We start from the raw sequence: 19,524 nt of genomic DNA on the forward strand, positions 1-19,524 counted from the left end.
CATGCATTGAAGTATTGCATAGTCTTGCATGTAATGCTTGAATGAAATTATTTAAAAACGCTCACGAATTATTCCTCAACCTAATATTTGGTAATTTATTGCATTTTTATACTAAATTTCAAAATATGCATTCTTTTCATTTCCTTAATACTCTTACATTCGTTTTTTTTAACATTTTTCGTCCTCCAAGGTTTTACTTTCTGATAATCCTCTTTTACGTAACACACATCTCTGTACAATTAAGAGGTGATGAGAATATTATCTGATGTGTTATAGGAATCGTCTTGGAAATACACTGTAGTTGTTTAATGACATCCTTTAGGGCCATTAATCTTCTCACTGCTAAGGATCAGGTGCTGAAGCTGAAGTTCGCAGTATAAAAAAGTTCTCACACAAGCACGTTGTGCCAATAAACGTACTCTCGAAATGTAAAACATGACTGCACTGTGTGCTCTGATATAAACCTATTATGTTTGTAATAGTGCGTTTTGAGACCTCTTGAAGAATTATATATACAATGTCTCTGAGTTCGCGTCGTTTATTATTTAGATGAACACGACGAGATGAAACAAATTTAAGATTTTGAAAAAAACAGCCCAGACTTTAAGTAAAATAATTTCATTTTCCCGACAGTATGGCTGGCTCTAGAAATGAGTGAATTCGGCAGTACTGGAGCCTAAACTTATACAAAAACTTAAAAGAAGAATTATTTCCAAAAAGAAGTAAAAACAAAGGGGGTAGGTAAAAATTTTTACTTTTCTCAAGGGCAGATGTGTAGGTCGACCACGAAGGACCAATAGTCCCTTGTTGTCTAGAGTTTTTTCTCACAGTTAACAGTTTTATGGTCTATAATAAGTTAACATATTTCTTGTTTGTAAAACGTCATGTTCAGGGCCTGTCGAGAGATAAAGATCATAGAAAACAATTGATATATACACCCCTCCCGAATAATTTTTGGAATGATGCCGCGCACACGCGTGATTAAAGGCGTGGTAATTCTAAGCGTTTATAAGTGAAAACAGAGTAGAATACACTATAAAATGCCAACCACGCTACAATGTTTGCATATTTCTTACACATTTCTTTGCCACTCTCATCGTCATCCTCATAGCATTTGGTACGTTATTAACGGTGACCCTTATGATGTTGAAGTTTAGCTCTACCAATTGTTCTAGTTCTTAAATCAACATTTCTGTGGTTTAAATATACACGTTATGCAGGATTAAAAGTTTTTAACAATACTTAATCATATGAATATCTAAACAGAAAAAATCGAAAGGCTGATTCAAACAATCTATCTAGTGTTTTTCACAACAATCAAATATTCAGACACAGGCAAACTGAATATAATAATATGACACATAAGAACTAACTTGTGCAACGATTCGGTTGCTATAGCATGTTCATTTCAATATTATTAAAAACTTCAAAACATTACCTCAACACGCCATGTCCCCCGTTGTTTTTCACCCATCTTCCCGAGGACACTGTCTAGCCTACTAAACAATGGCGACTTCCAACTGTATGACGACACTTGCCATATCTAATCTCCACCACACACAAATGTATCAGTACAATATTTTAATAATGAAACAACCACCGCTTGTTGCTATGGTATCCAGTTTTCACACAAAACGTCCATCTATCACACTACAGTAAATATCTGCCACAAATTTGAATAATAACGCTTAATTAACACCAAATCTGTCTTCCCATTTTTGGCCATGCAACATGTTAGAAATCACAGCTCATTAGCATTGAGCTGAAGAGATTGATAATAAAGAAAAAAATAATTTATTATATAGAATAAATTTATCGACAGAAATAACTTGAATAATTAAGTACGGGGTTAAAACAAAGAACTCAGAACAAAAACAAAATTTATTAAACCCATTACAACACCTGAATTTTCCTGAGAAAGTATCTTACGTTTAAATGAAAATATCCTGAAAACAGTTTTACTTTAAACTAGTACATTATTGATTAACATTTCCCAACTAGTGAAATCCAAAATTAGTTTCACTCTTAAAATGAAACTTACTAGCAGAAAACTCTTAAAATGTAAATAATTCAATTTTGAAAATATTTATTTTGATAAGTTCAAAGAAATGAACACTGTTGGTTAGTAAGTTTAATTTTTATCATTTGCTACTGATATAAAACAAGCTCAGATTAATATTTATTCAAAACTGAAAAATCAAACAATAAATTTTGTTTCACATTTCAAAGTGAAGAAAAAAGTCGTTTTTTACTTTCAGTGAAAAGCCATATAAGGCTATCTGCACTGTCCACCAGGGAATCAAACTCCAGGATTTGGCATTGTATATACATGGACTTACAACTGACCTTATAGGGGGGTTGGGGAGCAACCAAATAAACAAACAGTGAAGCATATAAGTATTATATATATATGCACACACACACACACACAAATATGTATACTGACCACGGTTATAAGCTATCATCCACAGTTAGCACAAACCATAGCTATAAACTCTGAGCCACAATGATCATCAAACACATCTATTAACTATTAGTTATAGTGAATACTAGCCAAGCAGTAAATTATTATGCACACATAACACCAACCACACCTATAAACTACAGACCACATCTACAACCTACCAGATACAGTGAACAAACATAACTATTAACAACGAACCACAGCCACCACCAACTAGGCTATAAACTGAAGATCAATCTATAACATCTATACACTATCACCCAGAATGAACATAAGCTACAGCTACCAAGTATTAGCCACATATAACACCAATCACAGCAATAAACTACTAGCCACAGTTAATACTAATCATAGCTATCATTACCAACAGGGAACAGCAACCACAGCTATAAACTACCAGCCATAGTGAACAATAACTAAAGCTACAGAAACTACTAACAGTCAACAGCAATCATGGGTATAAACTACCAGCTGTAGTAAACAACAACCAAAGTTATAAACTACAGCCACAGTGAACAACAGTTATGTACTACCAACAGCCACAGTAAAAAATAACCATTGCTATAAACTACAACCACTTGCAGTGTTTTAGTACTTTTTGTTTATAGTTATAAAGAATGAAGATAAAAGTTGAAATGCCAAATGTTTCAATTTTTTAATTCTGAAGTTAATTTTTTTTTATACTTACAAAGATAGCAAGTAAATCTGAAGAGACACCAAAAATTATTAAATAAATGTACATTTTTTCTAACTAGATTAACTGGAAAGTTTCTCATAATTATTGTATTATCATAATAGTAGCTTAATGAAACATTTTATATAACTTACATAAATAGGGTTTTCTAGTTTCAATTGTTGTTGGGCATAACTTAGATTGTAACTCTATATAATGAGATAAAGTGTATTATATTTTAATAAACTTTAACTAAGAATTTACCAAAAATCTGATTAATCTACTATTAAATTTTGTCTTAAAAGTAAGCAATAGAAAGTTTTTTTTGTCAGCATATATAATTCTAAACTTATGGAGTTTAGATAAAATAGTCTATGGGACGGGAAGTACAAAATAAGTTTTATATGACAAAGTTTTTTTGTCAGCATATATAATTCTAAACTTATGGAGTTTAGATAGGATAGTCTATGGGACGGGAAGTACAAAATAAGTTTTATATGACTAATAAAAACATCACTATACAAAGTACAATGACAGAATTATAAATTTGTTTTAGAAAATAATACATCATAAAATATTGAGTCTCCAGTTTTCTGAAACCATTTAGTGTATATATTACATGGTTTCTGAGATATGAACTAGTTCAAGTCTCTTGAATGTTTCAGGTTTGATTTGCACCTTCGCTTTCCACCAATCGTAAGCAACTATTAGCAAACTCTGTGAAAATTGGTTCTTTCATGGCATCATCAATTGACTTTTCTGGATTACTGGAGGTGTCTAATAGTAATAATATATCCTTCAAATGAGCATTAGCCAGCTGGTTCCTTAACTCCTGGTCACATGCTGAAACACAAAGAGTTCCGTCTATGAAAACAGAATACTTAAATTGATAAAACCTTATGGGGTAAAGTCAGCTTATGGCTGAAAGCAGTACTAATAGTGAGAGTACACAAGTAAAAATTGCAATAAACATGGTCTTGGTGTACATATTTGTTTTATGATAATTAACTGCATAGCTTGGATGAATTGTTGCTTAAATTATAAAACTGCAGCTTTGTGGGTAGATTCTGACTATCTCAGTTAAACAAATACAAGTAATTTACTATAGTTTTGTAGGTAGACACTGACTACCCAAGTTAAACAGGCAAGTATATGTTACTGTGACTTTGTAGGTAGATACTGGTATGCATTGACTGTCCAAGGTGAAAAGGTACATATAATTGATCAGATGACTGAAAACAGGAAACTCAAGTTGATTTTTTTTTTTGTTTTGTTTGGAATTTTCGCACAAAGCTACTCGAGGGCTATCTGTGCTAGCCGTCCCTAATTTAGCAGTGTAAGACTAGAGGGAAGGCAGCTAGTCATCACCACCCACCGCCAACTCTTGGGCTACTCTTTACCAACGAAAAGTGGGATTGACTGTCACATTATATGCCCCACGGCTGGGAGGCGAGCATGTTTAACTGACGCAGAACCGAACCCGCGACCCTCGGATTACGAGTCGCACGCCTTACGCGCTTGGCCATGCCGGGCCAACTCAAGTTGAAGCTGGACATATTATTAAGAGTAAAACAAGTACAAGTAGTGTTTATGGCATACCTATACCTCCACTGATGTTATGCTTTATGTTTGCCTCCTAATTTTATTAGGCTCGACCTTCAAAAAGGTTTTCTATAACTTTGTATGCATTGTCTTTGTATAAGTTTCATTAATATATGTTCATATAGTATAGAAATATGTGCACCATTAATAAACTGTGACTTTCAAAGTTAATCATAAGTAGAACTATGCATGTAGTATCTAATTTATTAATTTTGTCAAATTCCACCAATGCAGTCTTTAGATATCCTCTTCACAAGGCTGGGCTAGACAGACAGGAGCAAAAACAATATGCATTTCTCCATGAAGCAGTGATGTCATAAAATTGACCACAGCAGTCAATAATACTTAATGTAAACAATATCACAAAAGTACCAAAAACCACTCTAGTTAATTAGACAGATGTTTAAAAAATTCTATAACCTCTCTAAAAATGCTGTAATCTCACAACAAAAATAAATGTTCATGAACATCAGTATATTAGACTTAAACGAAGAAAGGTGCACAAAAACAATCCAGCCTGCTCCTTTACAGGATTTAACTTTTCGCCTGATGGTGTTGTTAGTTTCAAGTTGTTTTTTTTTCTGTTTGTTGTTTAGTTAGTTGCATTGCTGATTTTGATTGGTCAAATAACACTGGGTCACCTTGCTTATGAGTTTATTTAGAATGTCCTGTAACAATTGCTTACCTAATAACCTTAGCTTTTCTAGAGGGACTGTGTCTTCAGTTTCAGATACATACTCTTCCTTTTGACTGGAAGTAGCTGAAACACAAAAACATTTGAATTATTATCACTGAATACATTTAGCAACTTCAAAATTACACAAAATAGTGTCATTAAACTTATATGTAAGAAGAATAATAGAACTGTATAATAGCCTTGGCTCACCTCCCTCCACACTTAATGCATGGAATCCTTGCACAACACAGTAGTGTTTGTTCACACCAAATTAATGTGGATATATTTATCCCATTCCACAACTTTCAAATCCCGAGATTTCAGAATACCTTAAACATTAGGTCTTCAAGACTCTTGGAGTCATCAACTCATATTACAAAAACTTTTGCTGTCTAAAGCAGTGTTTCCACTGATCCATGGGATTTCATGAAAACAACCAAAAACTGACAGAATATTCATATTTAAATCATAAAAGGTTTTGTTGTACTGATATTTTAGAGATCTCCAACAGTTTATGGAGACATTTAGCAACCCTCTAAAGGTAAAGAACTGCTGGTCAAAAGGACACATTAGGAAAAGAATTAATGACAATACTTAGTACTAAGACAGGTTCAAATGGCTTAAAGAACATATACAAAATTTTAGGGATAAGAAAATTGTAAAAATTTAATCATAATACTGCAGAGAAAATGTGTGTGCAGAACTTGAATTGATATCACACTTAATACAAGAAAATTCAGCTTCAGAATATCTTATTTTACAAATGCAAAAAAACCATATGAAAGAAATTTTACCAAATTATTAATTTTGCATCCTTCAATTTTTTTTAACTTGAGCTGGCACTGCTTATTACTATTGATCACTTAAATAATGTCTGAATGTTTCCAAAATAAAAAAATATGAACTTTTATACTTTATGAGAAACACAGTATGAAGAAAAATCAGTAAATTAATTAATAATCATTTGCTCTTCAATAATCACACTAATATACTGAGCATCCATAAAAGATATTTTTATTTTTCCAAATGTTTTCAGCATGTATGCTTACATATCACAAATAAATTATAATTTCAACTTCTACACAACTGAACTAATGCTTTTGAGATGTGTTATTCAAACAATTGTGTAATTATTTTTTGAAAATATTATTCTCAAACTTATCTCCTCTTTCTATGTCACTGAACATGTAAACTATAAAGTAACATCTGAAAAACAAAATGTTTACCCTCTTCTTTTTTACATTCCTGTATTGTAATTAAGTCTTCTCTTTGGCATCCTGTTTTATAGTGTTTTTCAAAACACTCAACGCCACAACTGTCAATAAAGAACATCCATAAGAAAGTTAAGTTCACTTAAATAACTCAAAAAAAATTTTATATATTAATTTTATATCAAATTAATTAATTATTCAGTCTAATAACTGCGGAGGGGATAAGGCTGGAAATTTACATAATATAATTTTATACAAATAACCACCTTAATATATAAGGTATGACTACATTGAACTTACCAAAAAGCAACTGTCACTCTGGAAACAATTATTTTTATTGTTTCAATTCAAAAGAATATCTACTGTTAATGAAGTGACACTGTATACAAGTTTTTATTTCTTAAATTTCTGTCTTCTAATGTTAATGCCTGTAATTTGTTTGAAAATTTCATCTGCATTTGTAGATTTCAAACTTCTAACAATCATAAAAACATCTATAAACTCTCGTCATACTAAACCCTTTACTTTAGTGAAAATATTTCAATTATTTGTAATGCAAGAGCTTTTCCAAACAATGAATAATTCTGGCTGCTACTTCAAACAATGTAAAATATTTTCTTAAATAAAGTAAGGACTTTCCAAATGAGACCTAATCACCACTTTAATAGAATAAAATAATAACCTTGACTCAACCTATACTCAAAATTGTGTTTGCCTTATTACTGTCTAAATTACACAGCCTAGAAGCATTTAAACTGAAATATTTATGCCCAAATCTTTTCTCTTCTTCTGAACTCCATCCAGTTCACCTGTTAAAGCTATGAAAACAATTATTGTAGTGACAGCCATAACATACAACCTTAGTTTTATCAGTGTCAAAAGGCATTTACCAAATAGCCCAAATTTCTTTGCAAAACTACAGCATTTTTAGTACAGTATGATTACTCAGTAATTTAAGAACATTCTTCAGAATTAAAACTACAGCATTTTCAGTGCAGTATGGTTGCTCAGTAATTTAAGAACATTCTACAGAATTAATCTATTTTCTGCTTATTCCATTAACAATGCCATTATTGACAATGAAGAATAACAAACAATCCTGAGATACACCATTTGTGACAATAATAACCTGTATCTTCACAGATCACATAACCTTGAAGTACACCACTTTCAGTGAATTACATGCTAGAGGTTGATTTCACTTCAGAAGGTTTGGTAGTAGAATGCTTGAAGAAGTTCTAAACATGTTCATTAAACATAGTTTAAACTGAACTTGCAAAGTGGTGAGGGAAATTTGGAATAAACAAATTGATAATATAATTAAGGTAACAAGAATTTTAAAAGCAGGGCATTCAAAGCATAAGGTAATTAATAATTTTAAAAATAAATATCTCAGATTTGGTAAGCATAGTATGATTCAAAATAAACTTTTGTTATTGCCCTAATATTTGAAGTGTCAGAAGTAAAACAGATGAGTTCAGGGTTATACTCGAAATGGATTACTACAATGTAGAGCAAGTTATTGAAACTTCATTAGATATAGAGAACACTGATAATAAAAATCATTTTGAAATTCCAAGTTACAAGAAATTGAATAGCTTCACTTTTTAAAAGAGGAAGTGAGAAAGCTCTATGTATGTGGGATGTTAATAGCCTGTTAAGATTGAAAACATAAAAAAAAGGTAGTCAAAAGAGTTTGAATCTGTATGGTTACAATGAGAGGTTTCAAGAGTATGAACTGAAAAGCACTATGGGTCACTTGTCATAGAGATTAGATTAATGAGGAAATATGTAACACATTCAGGGTCACTACTAACAAGAATAATGATTAAATATCTGTGGGAAACTTTGATTTAAGACAGTCAGATTGGGATTATATTAAATCAAATAGTGAAGGAAAGATATTTCTTGAAATGAGTCTAGGTCATTTTCTACACCAAACAGTCACAAAGGCAACCAAAGAGGATATCATTTTATATTTATTGTTTACCACTAGTGTGTTGGAGTGGGGAACAATTAGAAAAGAGTGATAATTATATAATTAATTTTGATGTTTTACTATATTAAAAAAACATTCTAGAATCTAAAATGCAGTTTTAAGTTCATGTGAAAAAGATTTATCACTAGTGAATTTGTATAATAAGCTAAAATTTGATGTGGGATAGATTCAAAAAATATCTAAAAAGATACTTTTAATTCAAGATTAACTTTTTCTTGAAAGAGAAAAATGATAACAGGGATGATCAACTTTAACTGGTTTATTAAAGACATAAAAAAGAAAAGTAGAGTTAAATACCTTAAGTTTAAGAAGCTTAAATTGGCAGATAAATGGAAAATTAGATAACTCTATGAAGACTAAAGAGTTGAAACTTAAAAAACAAAACAAAAGGAATTAAGAGAAACATACATATAATTAATTATGTTAAAACTTACACTGTAGATTTCTTAAACTATGTTAAAAATAAGCAAACCATTAAAGCATGAGAAAGCTCTTACAAAATGCTGTTAACAAGGTTTGCATTGAAGACTGTGTTTTGGGGTTGAGCTTTTAATTATTCTCTTCTTTTTACAAGATAAGATATTAGCAATATTCCTACCCCTGAGCATCCTATGTGAAATATTGCATCTAAATCATGTACATATTAACACCTTAGTGATAAGTAAAAAAAAATTGAGAGAATAAAACTAGAAAAAGCATCAGGGATTGTTATACATGGTTTTCCTCCAAGGTTTTAAAAGAAAACAAAAATGAGCCTTTTTCTCTTTCTTTTCTTGTCAATAGAAGTGGGTGGGTGCCTGAGAATTGGAAGGTAGGCTATCTTATTCCTATTTTCAAACAGTGGATATAAGAGTTGTAAAAGACAACAAAAGACTTCTTGTTGATCCATCTTGACTGTTCCATCCATTAAAATAAACTTTAATTCTTCCTCAGACAGCTCTGAAATATTATAAAATACTGAATGCAGTTGTTTTGTATACCACATAAAAAAAAAAGACTTAAAACCAGTCCTTTCCAAATATTTAACAACTCTTCCCTGAAACTTACTGCATCTACCACACCTAAGGGAAATCCGTTCCAAAAGCTAACCACCTAGTAATAGGAAATCATTTTCTAAACCTGTTATCATTTTTGTCAAGGACATTACTTGTTACTAGAACAAAGGAAAGGGCATATACTTGGTGCACTTATGTGTCCATGCAGAGACCAATTGCTTTTACACTGTTTCTTCTTCTTCCAAACACTTTTCAACTGACCTACATTCCTTCATATCTCACCAGTTTGACTTGAAATTTGGTAGGATTATATCTTGGTCCAGTACATTCAGACACCTTTTTTCATTTAATTGATTTAGACCTCTTTTAATGATTTTAAGGGATCAAAAATTGTGTGATTTAATTGACTATAACTCTGGTCAAAGTGATTACCTTTCTTTTTTTGTTGCCATTAGCTTAAAGTGGTTATAAATTTGTCATGTGCTGTCAATGTAATTACATATTACTTTAAACAATTGGCATGTTGAAGAAATTACTTCACTTATAGCAACTTAAAGTACTTAGGCTATTGTAACTTTGATAACACTCTTAAAATAGATTGAAAACAACATAATAGTGTAACTGAGAAATTGATTTTTCCATGGTGGAGCATTTTTGCACACCCACCTTTAAGAGAGTAAAAAGTTTAACCCATTTTTTTACACTATATAACACAAATTTTGTTCCTGGATAGTATGTGTTATTTCTCAATTGCTTATGTTATCAAAGTACATAAAATGGCCATTATTCCCTTCAAACTTTGCATTTGTGACCTGGATAAAGATATTTAGAAATTAACCTAATGGGCAAATTTGCACATTTTCATTCATGTAAGGTCTGAATAAAACAACATATGAATCAAGATTTACATGTATTTATACTAAAGTTATCCAAAAATGAACAAAAACGTTTGGAAGTGAGTATTTTTTTGAAATTTGCGACTGTGATGCAAATCACTTTCATGCATCAGTCCCCAAATATAGTCTCTCATCATGTTTTTATTATACATTCCCAAGTTACAAAAGCAAAGTTTGAAGAAAAAATAGGTCTTTTCCATTTACTTTAGGCATAAGCAATTGGGGAATAACACTTTTTACCCAGTGTTGTTACATAGTGTTATTTTTCATGAAGTTATCAATTCTCTTTTAAAATTCTTGTTAAGTGTTGGTCTCCATTACAGCCAATAGTAACTTTAAAAAAATAATAAAAGTGCATTAAGAGGACTACTGTAACTTTTCCAAATCTTACACTTGTTCTCTTGTTTTTGAAATAGAGTACAAAGGAAGGCTTTATCACATATTACTCCTTAATAATACAGTAAACTTGAATACAATTCCTTCTCTTCCTTTTCTCAAAAAAATAAAAACACTTAGCTCCTATCTTTTTCATATGTCTAACATTCTGTTTCTATTTAAGATGCATCAAAATCTTTTTAGTGTCATTAGAAGAGTTTAGTGACTTAGTCCACTATCTATGAAAGGTGATTATGTTACTAAACTAATTGGTAATCAAAATTATGGTAAAATCAATTACTTGAAATTAATATTTCCATTCATTATTATTTTTGATTATTTCAACAACTGATCAATTGAAGATATGATTTAAATGATTTTAAAAAATCAATTATCAAAATAAGGGTTTCCACTGGTTACTATTTACAATTATTCCAATTATACAAGTAATGGAAATATTGTCATCAAACATGCTTTCCTCTTTGTTAACAGTTAAATGTTAGTAACAGTGGCAGATAATCTTAATAGCAGTACCTATCACCAATTCTTGGTGAAGTGCTGACAACAAATAAGTCAAAATCTCTGGAAGCACTCACCACCAATCATTTTACTTGTACATACCATGGTTGGACTAAAACTGTACTAATCAATTACTAATACTCATCATCCAGCAAACACTGCTAATCACATGGCTTTTCTGCAAACTTAAAGTTTAAGATTACTATTTTCTTCTTTTTTGCTTCACTTGGAGAGAAAGACATCTTTGCTTTGTCTTGATAACAATTTGTCCATAATGATTTCACACTTCAGACAACTGTTTCCAGTCAACAACCTGTTCTGATGCCAAAATATTTCTAATTGTCATAGAATTAAATGTACTGCTACTTTGATGTAAACATCCAAATAAATGAAAATAAAAATTCAAACCTAACTAAACAGTAATTATATTATTAGCTCCAAAACATCATGTTCTTCAACCTTTTAAAATATGTATTTCCATCAGCGGTAAAAACTTTACTTAAACCAAAACAGCAATATCAAAAAAGTATTCTAATAATGGCTGATATGGATATTAAAACTTTAACTAAAATAAACTACGAACAATGTTTCGACCTTCTTAGGTTACATTCAAATTAACAAAGTACTATCCAAAGAATGTTCACTAACTAATTGATAAAAAAAAAACCAAAAAACTCACTTTCAGTGCACAGCTCGATACAATCCTATTTAATATTTCTATATTAAACTCTTAATTAACCACATCTGCTTGAATAGAAAGCTCTATTTGATTCAATGCAATTCCACAGAAATTACACATTATGTCTGAAAATAGTAAAATGCAAACTAAAATGACTATGTTATAGGTTTTCTTTTTTATATAATAATCTCATCATATTACAATAAAAATACTAACAGTGTGGTGAAGAACAGAATGTGATTTACTACTTTAAATTTAATTTTCTAGGAACCTTCATGACAAACTTGGATTCAATATTTTGGATAATAATTTATGCAGAATTTTAACCTTTTAACCTAAAGTGATTAATCTCAAAAATCCATCATACACCAAACTTCATGAAAGTGAACCTAATCTAAAAAAGAAACAATAACCTGAGCACTTTTGGAAGATTATTTTATAAATATTCTAGTATTGTTTTTTTTTATTTGCTTCTAACCTCTTTCTGTCAATCCTGCAAAGTTTTAATATTATAAATGGAACCAATGGTCTTGTTACCCTAAAATAGATTTTGAATCATCTGAATAAAATTTGTTTCTACAATTTCTCTGTCTATGTGGATAGATTTTATATTTCAAAACACTGAAGTCAGCTTGGGTATATTATTGTCATCAGGACAACATCTGGATAAAAACAAACAAACATGAGATTCATTTTGATCATGTTGAGTGTAAATTTTCTTAAATATACAGGTAGATTTCATTTGATTTTGGAAAAATTGAAAGCATGTGGATAACCATAAATCAAATATCATGAATCCACTGGGAAGAAAAGAAAATAGCAGATTTTTTCCCATGATAACAAATGCAGAATATTTATTTATAAGCTTATCTCCTCCTCATGGCTTTTGTGATTGTTCCTCCTCACCCTGCATCAATATGTATTATCCAATTTATTAATAATATAAAATTATAATTATGTAACTTGCAAAAGGGATTGATAGTGTAATCTTTGCTACTGTACAGTGTACTGCAATATCTCATCCTTTTTTAAAATTCCATCCACGTAGTAGATACATGCATGTGTGTCCCATAAGTGAGGCAATCATCCAAATGTTATCCATCTAGCCATATCTTTCACATAAATTATGAATGTCAGGCAAGATATTTTAAGTAATACTAATGCTATTTCTTGTTATTATACAAACTTAGTATTGTTTATTTCTTTTTGTGAAATTAATTTTATTTGTGTACTTGTTTTAATTCATAAATACTACTGTTTTGTCATTCAGTATCAACTGGCAAATGCACTTCATGCTGCTCATTAATATTTGTCACAGAGGTAGTGTTAATTGTGAGTTTGACACAAAAGTCTAATGACAACAGTATTTTATCATTTAAAGCTTGTTTCTGGTTTGAAAAAAAGAGTATTTGCTCAAAACATTGCCAAGTAAATAAATTACTATCATAGTTTTTAATGGTGATTTTTTTCTAAAAGTCTAATTTCTTTATTTTTATTATTTTTGCATTTTTGTACTTATCATTTAAATAACTTATATTGTAAAAAAACAAAACAAAAACATTCATTACGTTTATGTGAGTATAGACTAATAATATAATGAGAAAAATCTGAAAAAGGACCAAACATCAAACATGTTATACCAGAGTGTAGGCCTAATATCTAAGACTAGTAACACTATGTAAGATGCTATTATTAATTGAACTGTAAATATTACTAAGTAAAATGAGTAACTTCAGTGAATAAAAGAAAAGCATCCCAGAATGTTAACAACTAATTTATTCTTTTTTAATCCTGCAAATTAAGATTCTAGTATTAGTATAATACTATTAATCCTAATACGTAGGCTTAAACAGTAAACTAAGGTTATTTCATGAAAGTTTAAAGAACTGCATGATAAATGAAAAACAACTCTTCAAAATATAGCCTTTACATGATTAAAGTAAAAGTAATAACATTATATAAATTATTTCTTTATATTTTGACTAGATACTTACAAATTGATAATGTAATACAGGTAAATTTATTTTAATACACTGATTGATTTGTGGTAGAGAAAATACTAGTAACAGTATTCTAGAGTGACTAATTTCAGTCAGATTGGTTGGTTAGCTTTAAAGTTTTTAAGATTTGCAAGATATCTACTTGGAGTACAGTTCAAGGTACTATTTAAAACAAATTATATTCTTGTGCTTATTTTGCTAGCCTACAAAGTGTTTATCTTCTTGAAAATATACTTTTAACCATAGTAATAGTACTTTTATACTTTGGTTTTCATGATTGTTGGGTTCTGCTTTTGTGTTACTGTAATACATCATGAGGCCTGGCTATTTGTAAAAACTGTACCTGCTGGATTCTGGTAGTTGTTTTGAATTACCTCCATAACTGTAAAAGTAGCTTTCTTATTTTGTAACAATTCATAAAAATTCAGAAGGTAAAATGTCAATCCCACTACAAGTTACTTAATGTTAGATACCTATATCCCAATCCCAGGACTCATGCCACTTAATTGAATTAACTTTAATCAGCAACTGCGGGATCATATGTATTACAGTAAAGTGCCTTGTTGAAATCTGTTTTGGTTTATAACAAAGAGAATCAAATGGTTAAAATTCAGAGACAGAAATCTGGAAAGGAGACAACTGAGTTAAGGAGACAGCAATAAAAACTGAAGCTGAAGTAATTCTCTTAACTAAAGATACAAGAAATTGACAATAACAACAAATCAATAGAAGTGGTCCAATTACACACTGTATTAATACTAAGATGCTGAAATGGTAAGATATGGTGCACATGCAAAATGATGAGAATACCAAAATATAAATTATGTATTAATACACTATTAATAAATAGCAAAATTATTAAAGAAATACATAACCAAATATAAGAAACTTTTAAGAAAGTAATATCTGATATTTGAATAATCAATCCATACTCAGAAATCCTTGTGCATCCATGGTTTTCAGTAACAAATGATATGCATCATAGGAGAATGTACTGAACATGTAGTTCAAGAAATAAAAACCCTTTTAGTGATTACAATTATCAAGAAAAAAATACTATAATAGGAATGTAATGCTACAATATTAGGTGTATTACATATAAATGTATATTTGTAGATAAACACACCAGAGATTTGTCATAATGGAGAAGCTTTAACATTTACCAAAACTGAAAATGTATGGCAGATGCTTACTTCTCACATATAGCTTTCTTGATTATGGGCTTGCTTCTGAATGTGATTTTTTTTTTACTCCCCACTAGCCTTGAGACTGCCACCTAAAATCATACTTTCCAATAATATTGCTGCAATGTTGCATGCAAATGAGCATGTGAAAGTCCTCTACCAAAAGAATGCAACACACCTTCACACAGCTGATTCCCTCTTTTATGACTGTTCAATTACAATGTTAAGACTGGGAAAGAAGAAAGGTGTCAGAAGTGGGGAAAAGGAGTGGAAAGTGTGAGAGGATGTAAATATCTATTGGAAATACATTTTTAGCATTGGAAAAGATTAACTTCCAGTATTATACATAACCTGCTCACATATAGCTAGACTTACATATTAAAGTTTCGGACTGGTGCAAATTTTACCAAGATAATCCCTTTTGGGAAGTGCTTGAATGGAACCCACAGAGTGTAAAACCCCATATCACAGAACAGTATTGTTACATACCAATGAGAGACCACACCTCATATCTGTACAAGTGTACATCCTTTGCCTGTAAAGAAAAGGAATGCATCACTAAAGTGGGTGAAAAATACAAGCACAGTCCAGAGCTTGCAACAGGCTCACAGAAATGCTATTTGTGCAGTTTGGTAGGGTGCTTCAAACCATATACGGCAGGACAACTCCAATCCAAAATAAGGTAGCATTGGAAATTTATTATCTGGTCTGAGGCAGGAGCAGGGTCCTTCTGATCTTCACCCTAAGCTCAGTGAAGCAGAATGCAAAAGAAACAACTAACCTGCAAATAGAGTGAAGGCTTATGTTGGTTGGTTCTGCATCAATCCAACACCAAGCCACTCAGAAACCAAACATCCAGGCAGGTATAGGATGGGGTAAAGCTACCCTATTCTCTATTGCATGGAACTGGTCACACTCAGGAGGAATCTTCCATGGTTAACCACCCTAGCAGCTAGAAACTGGTGAATGGCAAGGAATCCCATACTTTGCTAAAATAAAAAGAGGAAACAGCACACTGGGGAATCCAGTGAAGCTCATAACCATACAACAGTGGCCACAAAAAACTTACTTTTAAAGCAGGACAACACTAGGTTTTAAACTAGGATCAGAAGGTACTTAGAGGTGTATGGGGGTTTTGAAAGAGGTTGAAGATTAAATATGTGAGCCACTTGCTGCTATTTTTTGTAAGTCTTTGAATAGTGACCAGGTATCAACAGATTGGAAACTTGCTAATGTTACTCCCCTTTTCAATGGAGGTGATAAAAATTGTCTTTGTAATTACAGTCCCATTAGTCTTTCATCAGTTTGGGGAAATGTTTTTTTCAAAATCTGACAAAAGATGGTTTGCAAAGCCATTTGACAAAGTTTAGAATTTTACTGAATAATCAGCATGGTTTCACTGAGTGAAAATCTTGCCTTACAAATCTTTGAACATTCTTTGAAATGATTAGTGCTTATGTTGATGAAAGTAAGGGTACAGATTTGTAATATCAGGATTTTCAGAAAACATTAGTCCAGGTGCCATGTAAAAGGCTTGTAAAAAAATTATTTTTATAGGTGTGAGGAATACGTTAGCTGATAGGATAGAAAGGTGGCTGGATGGAGGAAAGCAGAGGGTTGTTATAAATAAAATTCAGTCAACTGGATTTATATCACAAGTGTAGTACCTCAGAGCTCAGTTTTAGGGCCTTTGCTCTCTCTGATTTCCATCAACAGCATGGATGAAAGGATGGTCAATAAATTACTTAAATTTGCTGAATATATTAAGGCTATGGGTGTTACTGGCTGTCAATACGGCTGATTTACAAAACAAATTAGATCAATTAGCGAGTTGGTTGAATAAATGATAAATGGGTTTTAATTAAAATAAATATAACAGAAGTAGATGATTGTAACTTAAATGGGAATAACCACAACCATGTTGAAAATAAAAGAAATGGGTCTTGGTGTAGTGGTTGATTAGTCTCATAAATCATCCAAGCAGCATTCTGTTGCTATTGGTAGAGCATATATGATTTTAGGTTGCATCTACAGAAGTACTGAATACATGACTGGTTTTCTTATCTTTGATGAGGCACTGAATTAATGGAAAAAGTTCTTAGGAGGGTTACTAGAATGATGCCAGGCATGAAGGATTTGTCATTCGTTTGTTTGTTTTGAATTTTTGTAAAAAGCTACATGAGGGCTATCTGTGCTAGTCATACCTAATTTAGCAGTGTAAGACTAGAGAGAAGGCAGTTAGTGATCACCACCCACCACCAACTCTTGAGCTACTCTTTTACCGACAAATAATGGGATTGACCGTCACATTATAAAGATCCCATGGCTGAAAGGGTGAGCATGTTTGATGTGAAAGGGATTCAAACCCACAATCCTTGGATTACTAGTCTAGTGCCTTAACCACCTGGCCATGCTGGGCCTGGATTTGTTGTATGAGATGTTAAAATCTCTGAAAAAGCTTTCTCCTGGAAAAAATAGTTAGGATCTGTCTGAAGTATTTAAGGCTATTAAATAAACTTATAGTGTTGATTCTTTACCTTTTTTCGTATTTAATAATGAAAAAATGGAAGGACTGGGGACACATATTGGAAGGGAAGGAGTAATTTTCATCTAAGACAGCTTTATTTCTACAACAGTTATAGGTTGGTTTGCCTTTGGATGTTGTGGAGGCAATAAACTTAAGTGAACTTGGGAGAAAACTTGATAGCAGGCTAACTCTGAGACTGTTTTTATTTTGTACTTAATAATTTTAGTTTAAAGGATGGTACAGATAGATGTTATCCCGAAACATTATGCTATGTTAAAAAACTTTAAGATATGGTGCGATTAAATTTTCCCGGCACATCGAACTACTCTAAAGCAAATTTATTACCAAAGTTGAAACCGTCAACTTACTATTTCTTTAAGCACGTTGGGCATTTGTATTTATATTCCAATTTGAAACAGATTTCACACATCTCAGGAGTTCTGCCACTTAAAGGTAATGAATTATATATTTTTTCCATAATATTTATATAATATCGTATCTTCGCTTCAGTAGAATATCATCTTCTTACAGATTACAGATATATCTGAGACTTAATTATCACCATGCGTCTCTGTAACAATTAGTTTTGTTCTCTAAAGTGTTTAACATGAACAGTAAATCTCCAGAATTACCCGATAGGAGTTATGTCTACAAGACCTGAATATGAAAATCGACTCATTTTACGCTTTATGCTTGGCATACATTTTATATACCGATGAACTTGCTGATTTAGATTTTTTTCGTATTTTACGTAAAATTAAATTAAGGATTTGAACTTTTGATATTTTCCTTAAAACCAATAACCGGCACCGAGATATTTTTAATATTATCTCTCATACCCTAGATATAGTTGATATTCTATTTTCATAATTACATAATTTATTTACTCTTGAAAATCAAATTTTGCATTGGAGAAAAAAAAATATTTATCAGTTAGGAAATAGATATAAAAATATAATGTCTATAATATTGTAAATAAAGTTTTTGCGTTTAATTCATTTATAGGGAAACTTGGCATAATGACCATAAAATCATATTTGTTTTTTTTAAATTTAACATTTTTAATAGTAAATTATACAATGCCATGCTATAACGATCAAATCTTGTCCATGTGTAATTTTAAATCCACGATAAAATGCTGCTTAGGCTATTCTGCGAAAAACATATCAAAGCACTTGAAGTGTGATATTAACATCTTTATCTCGTTAAACGTGCACTTACATCATCACAAAAATTACGATTTTGGTGCAGTAAAATTTAAAGAATAAAAAATTCTACATTTTTCACAAGAAAAACTCTTTTCAGAAAAATCAAAGTACATTTTCATCACATTCGCAAACACACTAGTGACGATATCCGGGGGAACTTAACAATTTTCAGAATTTTCATCTAAAATTTTAATGAATGAAGAAAAACTAAGCTGAACATGTCCATTTGTAATGTACTAAAATACTTTGAAATATCGCAATCTCTTTATTTTATATTGGCATATTTGAGAACTCATAATAATATCAAAGACAGCCATATACCAGATAAATTATGGATTACCAGGAAAATCATCATACACATTAACAACACATCACATAATTCTGCACACGGCCGTTTTATACACAGTAAAAATGTTTAAAATAATTGGAAGTCTGATATTTTGCACCAACATTTTTTAGCTGCCTTCCCTCTAGTCTTACACTGCTTAATCAGGGACGTCTAGCGCAGATAGCCCT

General features: G+C 31.2%; 2 protein-coding genes across 9 annotated transcripts in view; both read right to left on the reverse strand.

Moving 5' to 3' along the window:
• Positions 1-1,717, reverse strand: part of LOC143244755 (uncharacterized) — a 44,268-nt gene extending 42,551 nt beyond the window's left edge. For all 7 annotated transcript variants that reach the window (XM_076490014.1, XM_076490005.1, XM_076490004.1 and 4 more), the window contains exon 1: positions 1,439-1,717. In XM_076490014.1, coding sequence (XP_076346129.1) covers positions 1,439-1,474 — 36 coding nt within the window. In that variant the 5' untranslated portion in view covers positions 1,475-1,717. The remainder of the gene's footprint in view (positions 1-1,438) is intronic.
• Positions 1,718-1,863: 146 nt separating this feature from the next.
• LOC143244757 (zinc finger HIT domain-containing protein 3) lies at positions 1,864-18,652 on the reverse strand. 2 transcript variants are annotated; one of them, XM_076490016.1, is made up of 4 exons: positions 18,169-18,652; positions 6,642-6,730; positions 5,425-5,499; positions 1,864-3,980 (listed from the first exon to the last, which is right to left on the reverse strand). In XM_076490016.1, exons 1-4 carry the CDS (start codon positions 18,276-18,278, stop codon positions 3,799-3,801), a joined length of 456 nt encoding a protein of 151 aa, XP_076346131.1. In that variant the 5' UTR covers positions 18,279-18,652; the 3' UTR covers positions 1,864-3,798. The 2 variants fall into 2 exon arrangements, with proteins under 2 accessions (XP_076346131.1, XP_076346130.1); XM_076490015.1 differs by having other exon boundaries at positions 1,864-4,001; positions 18,169-18,649.
• Between the last annotated feature and the right edge of the window lie 872 nt (positions 18,653-19,524).

This window comes from Tachypleus tridentatus, chromosome 2, assembly GCF_004210375.1.
Source record: "Tachypleus tridentatus isolate NWPU-2018 chromosome 2, ASM421037v1, whole genome shotgun sequence".
NCBI lineage: Eukaryota > Metazoa > Arthropoda > Merostomata > Xiphosura > Limulidae > Tachypleus > Tachypleus tridentatus.

Coding starts and splice junctions, on each gene's coding strand:
- LOC143244757 (XM_076490015.1), bottom strand. CDS start 18,278: ATGGAAAAAATATATAATTCATTACCTTTAAGTGGCAGAACTCCTGAG. Junction 6,731..18,168: donor CCAACGTGCTTAAAGAAATA/GTAAGTTGACGG, acceptor CTTTATTGACAG/TTGTGGCGTTGAGTGTTTTG. Junction 5,500..6,641: donor GGAATGTAAAAAAGAAGAGG/GTAAACATTTTG, acceptor TTTGTGTTTCAG/CTACTTCCAGTCAAAAGGAA.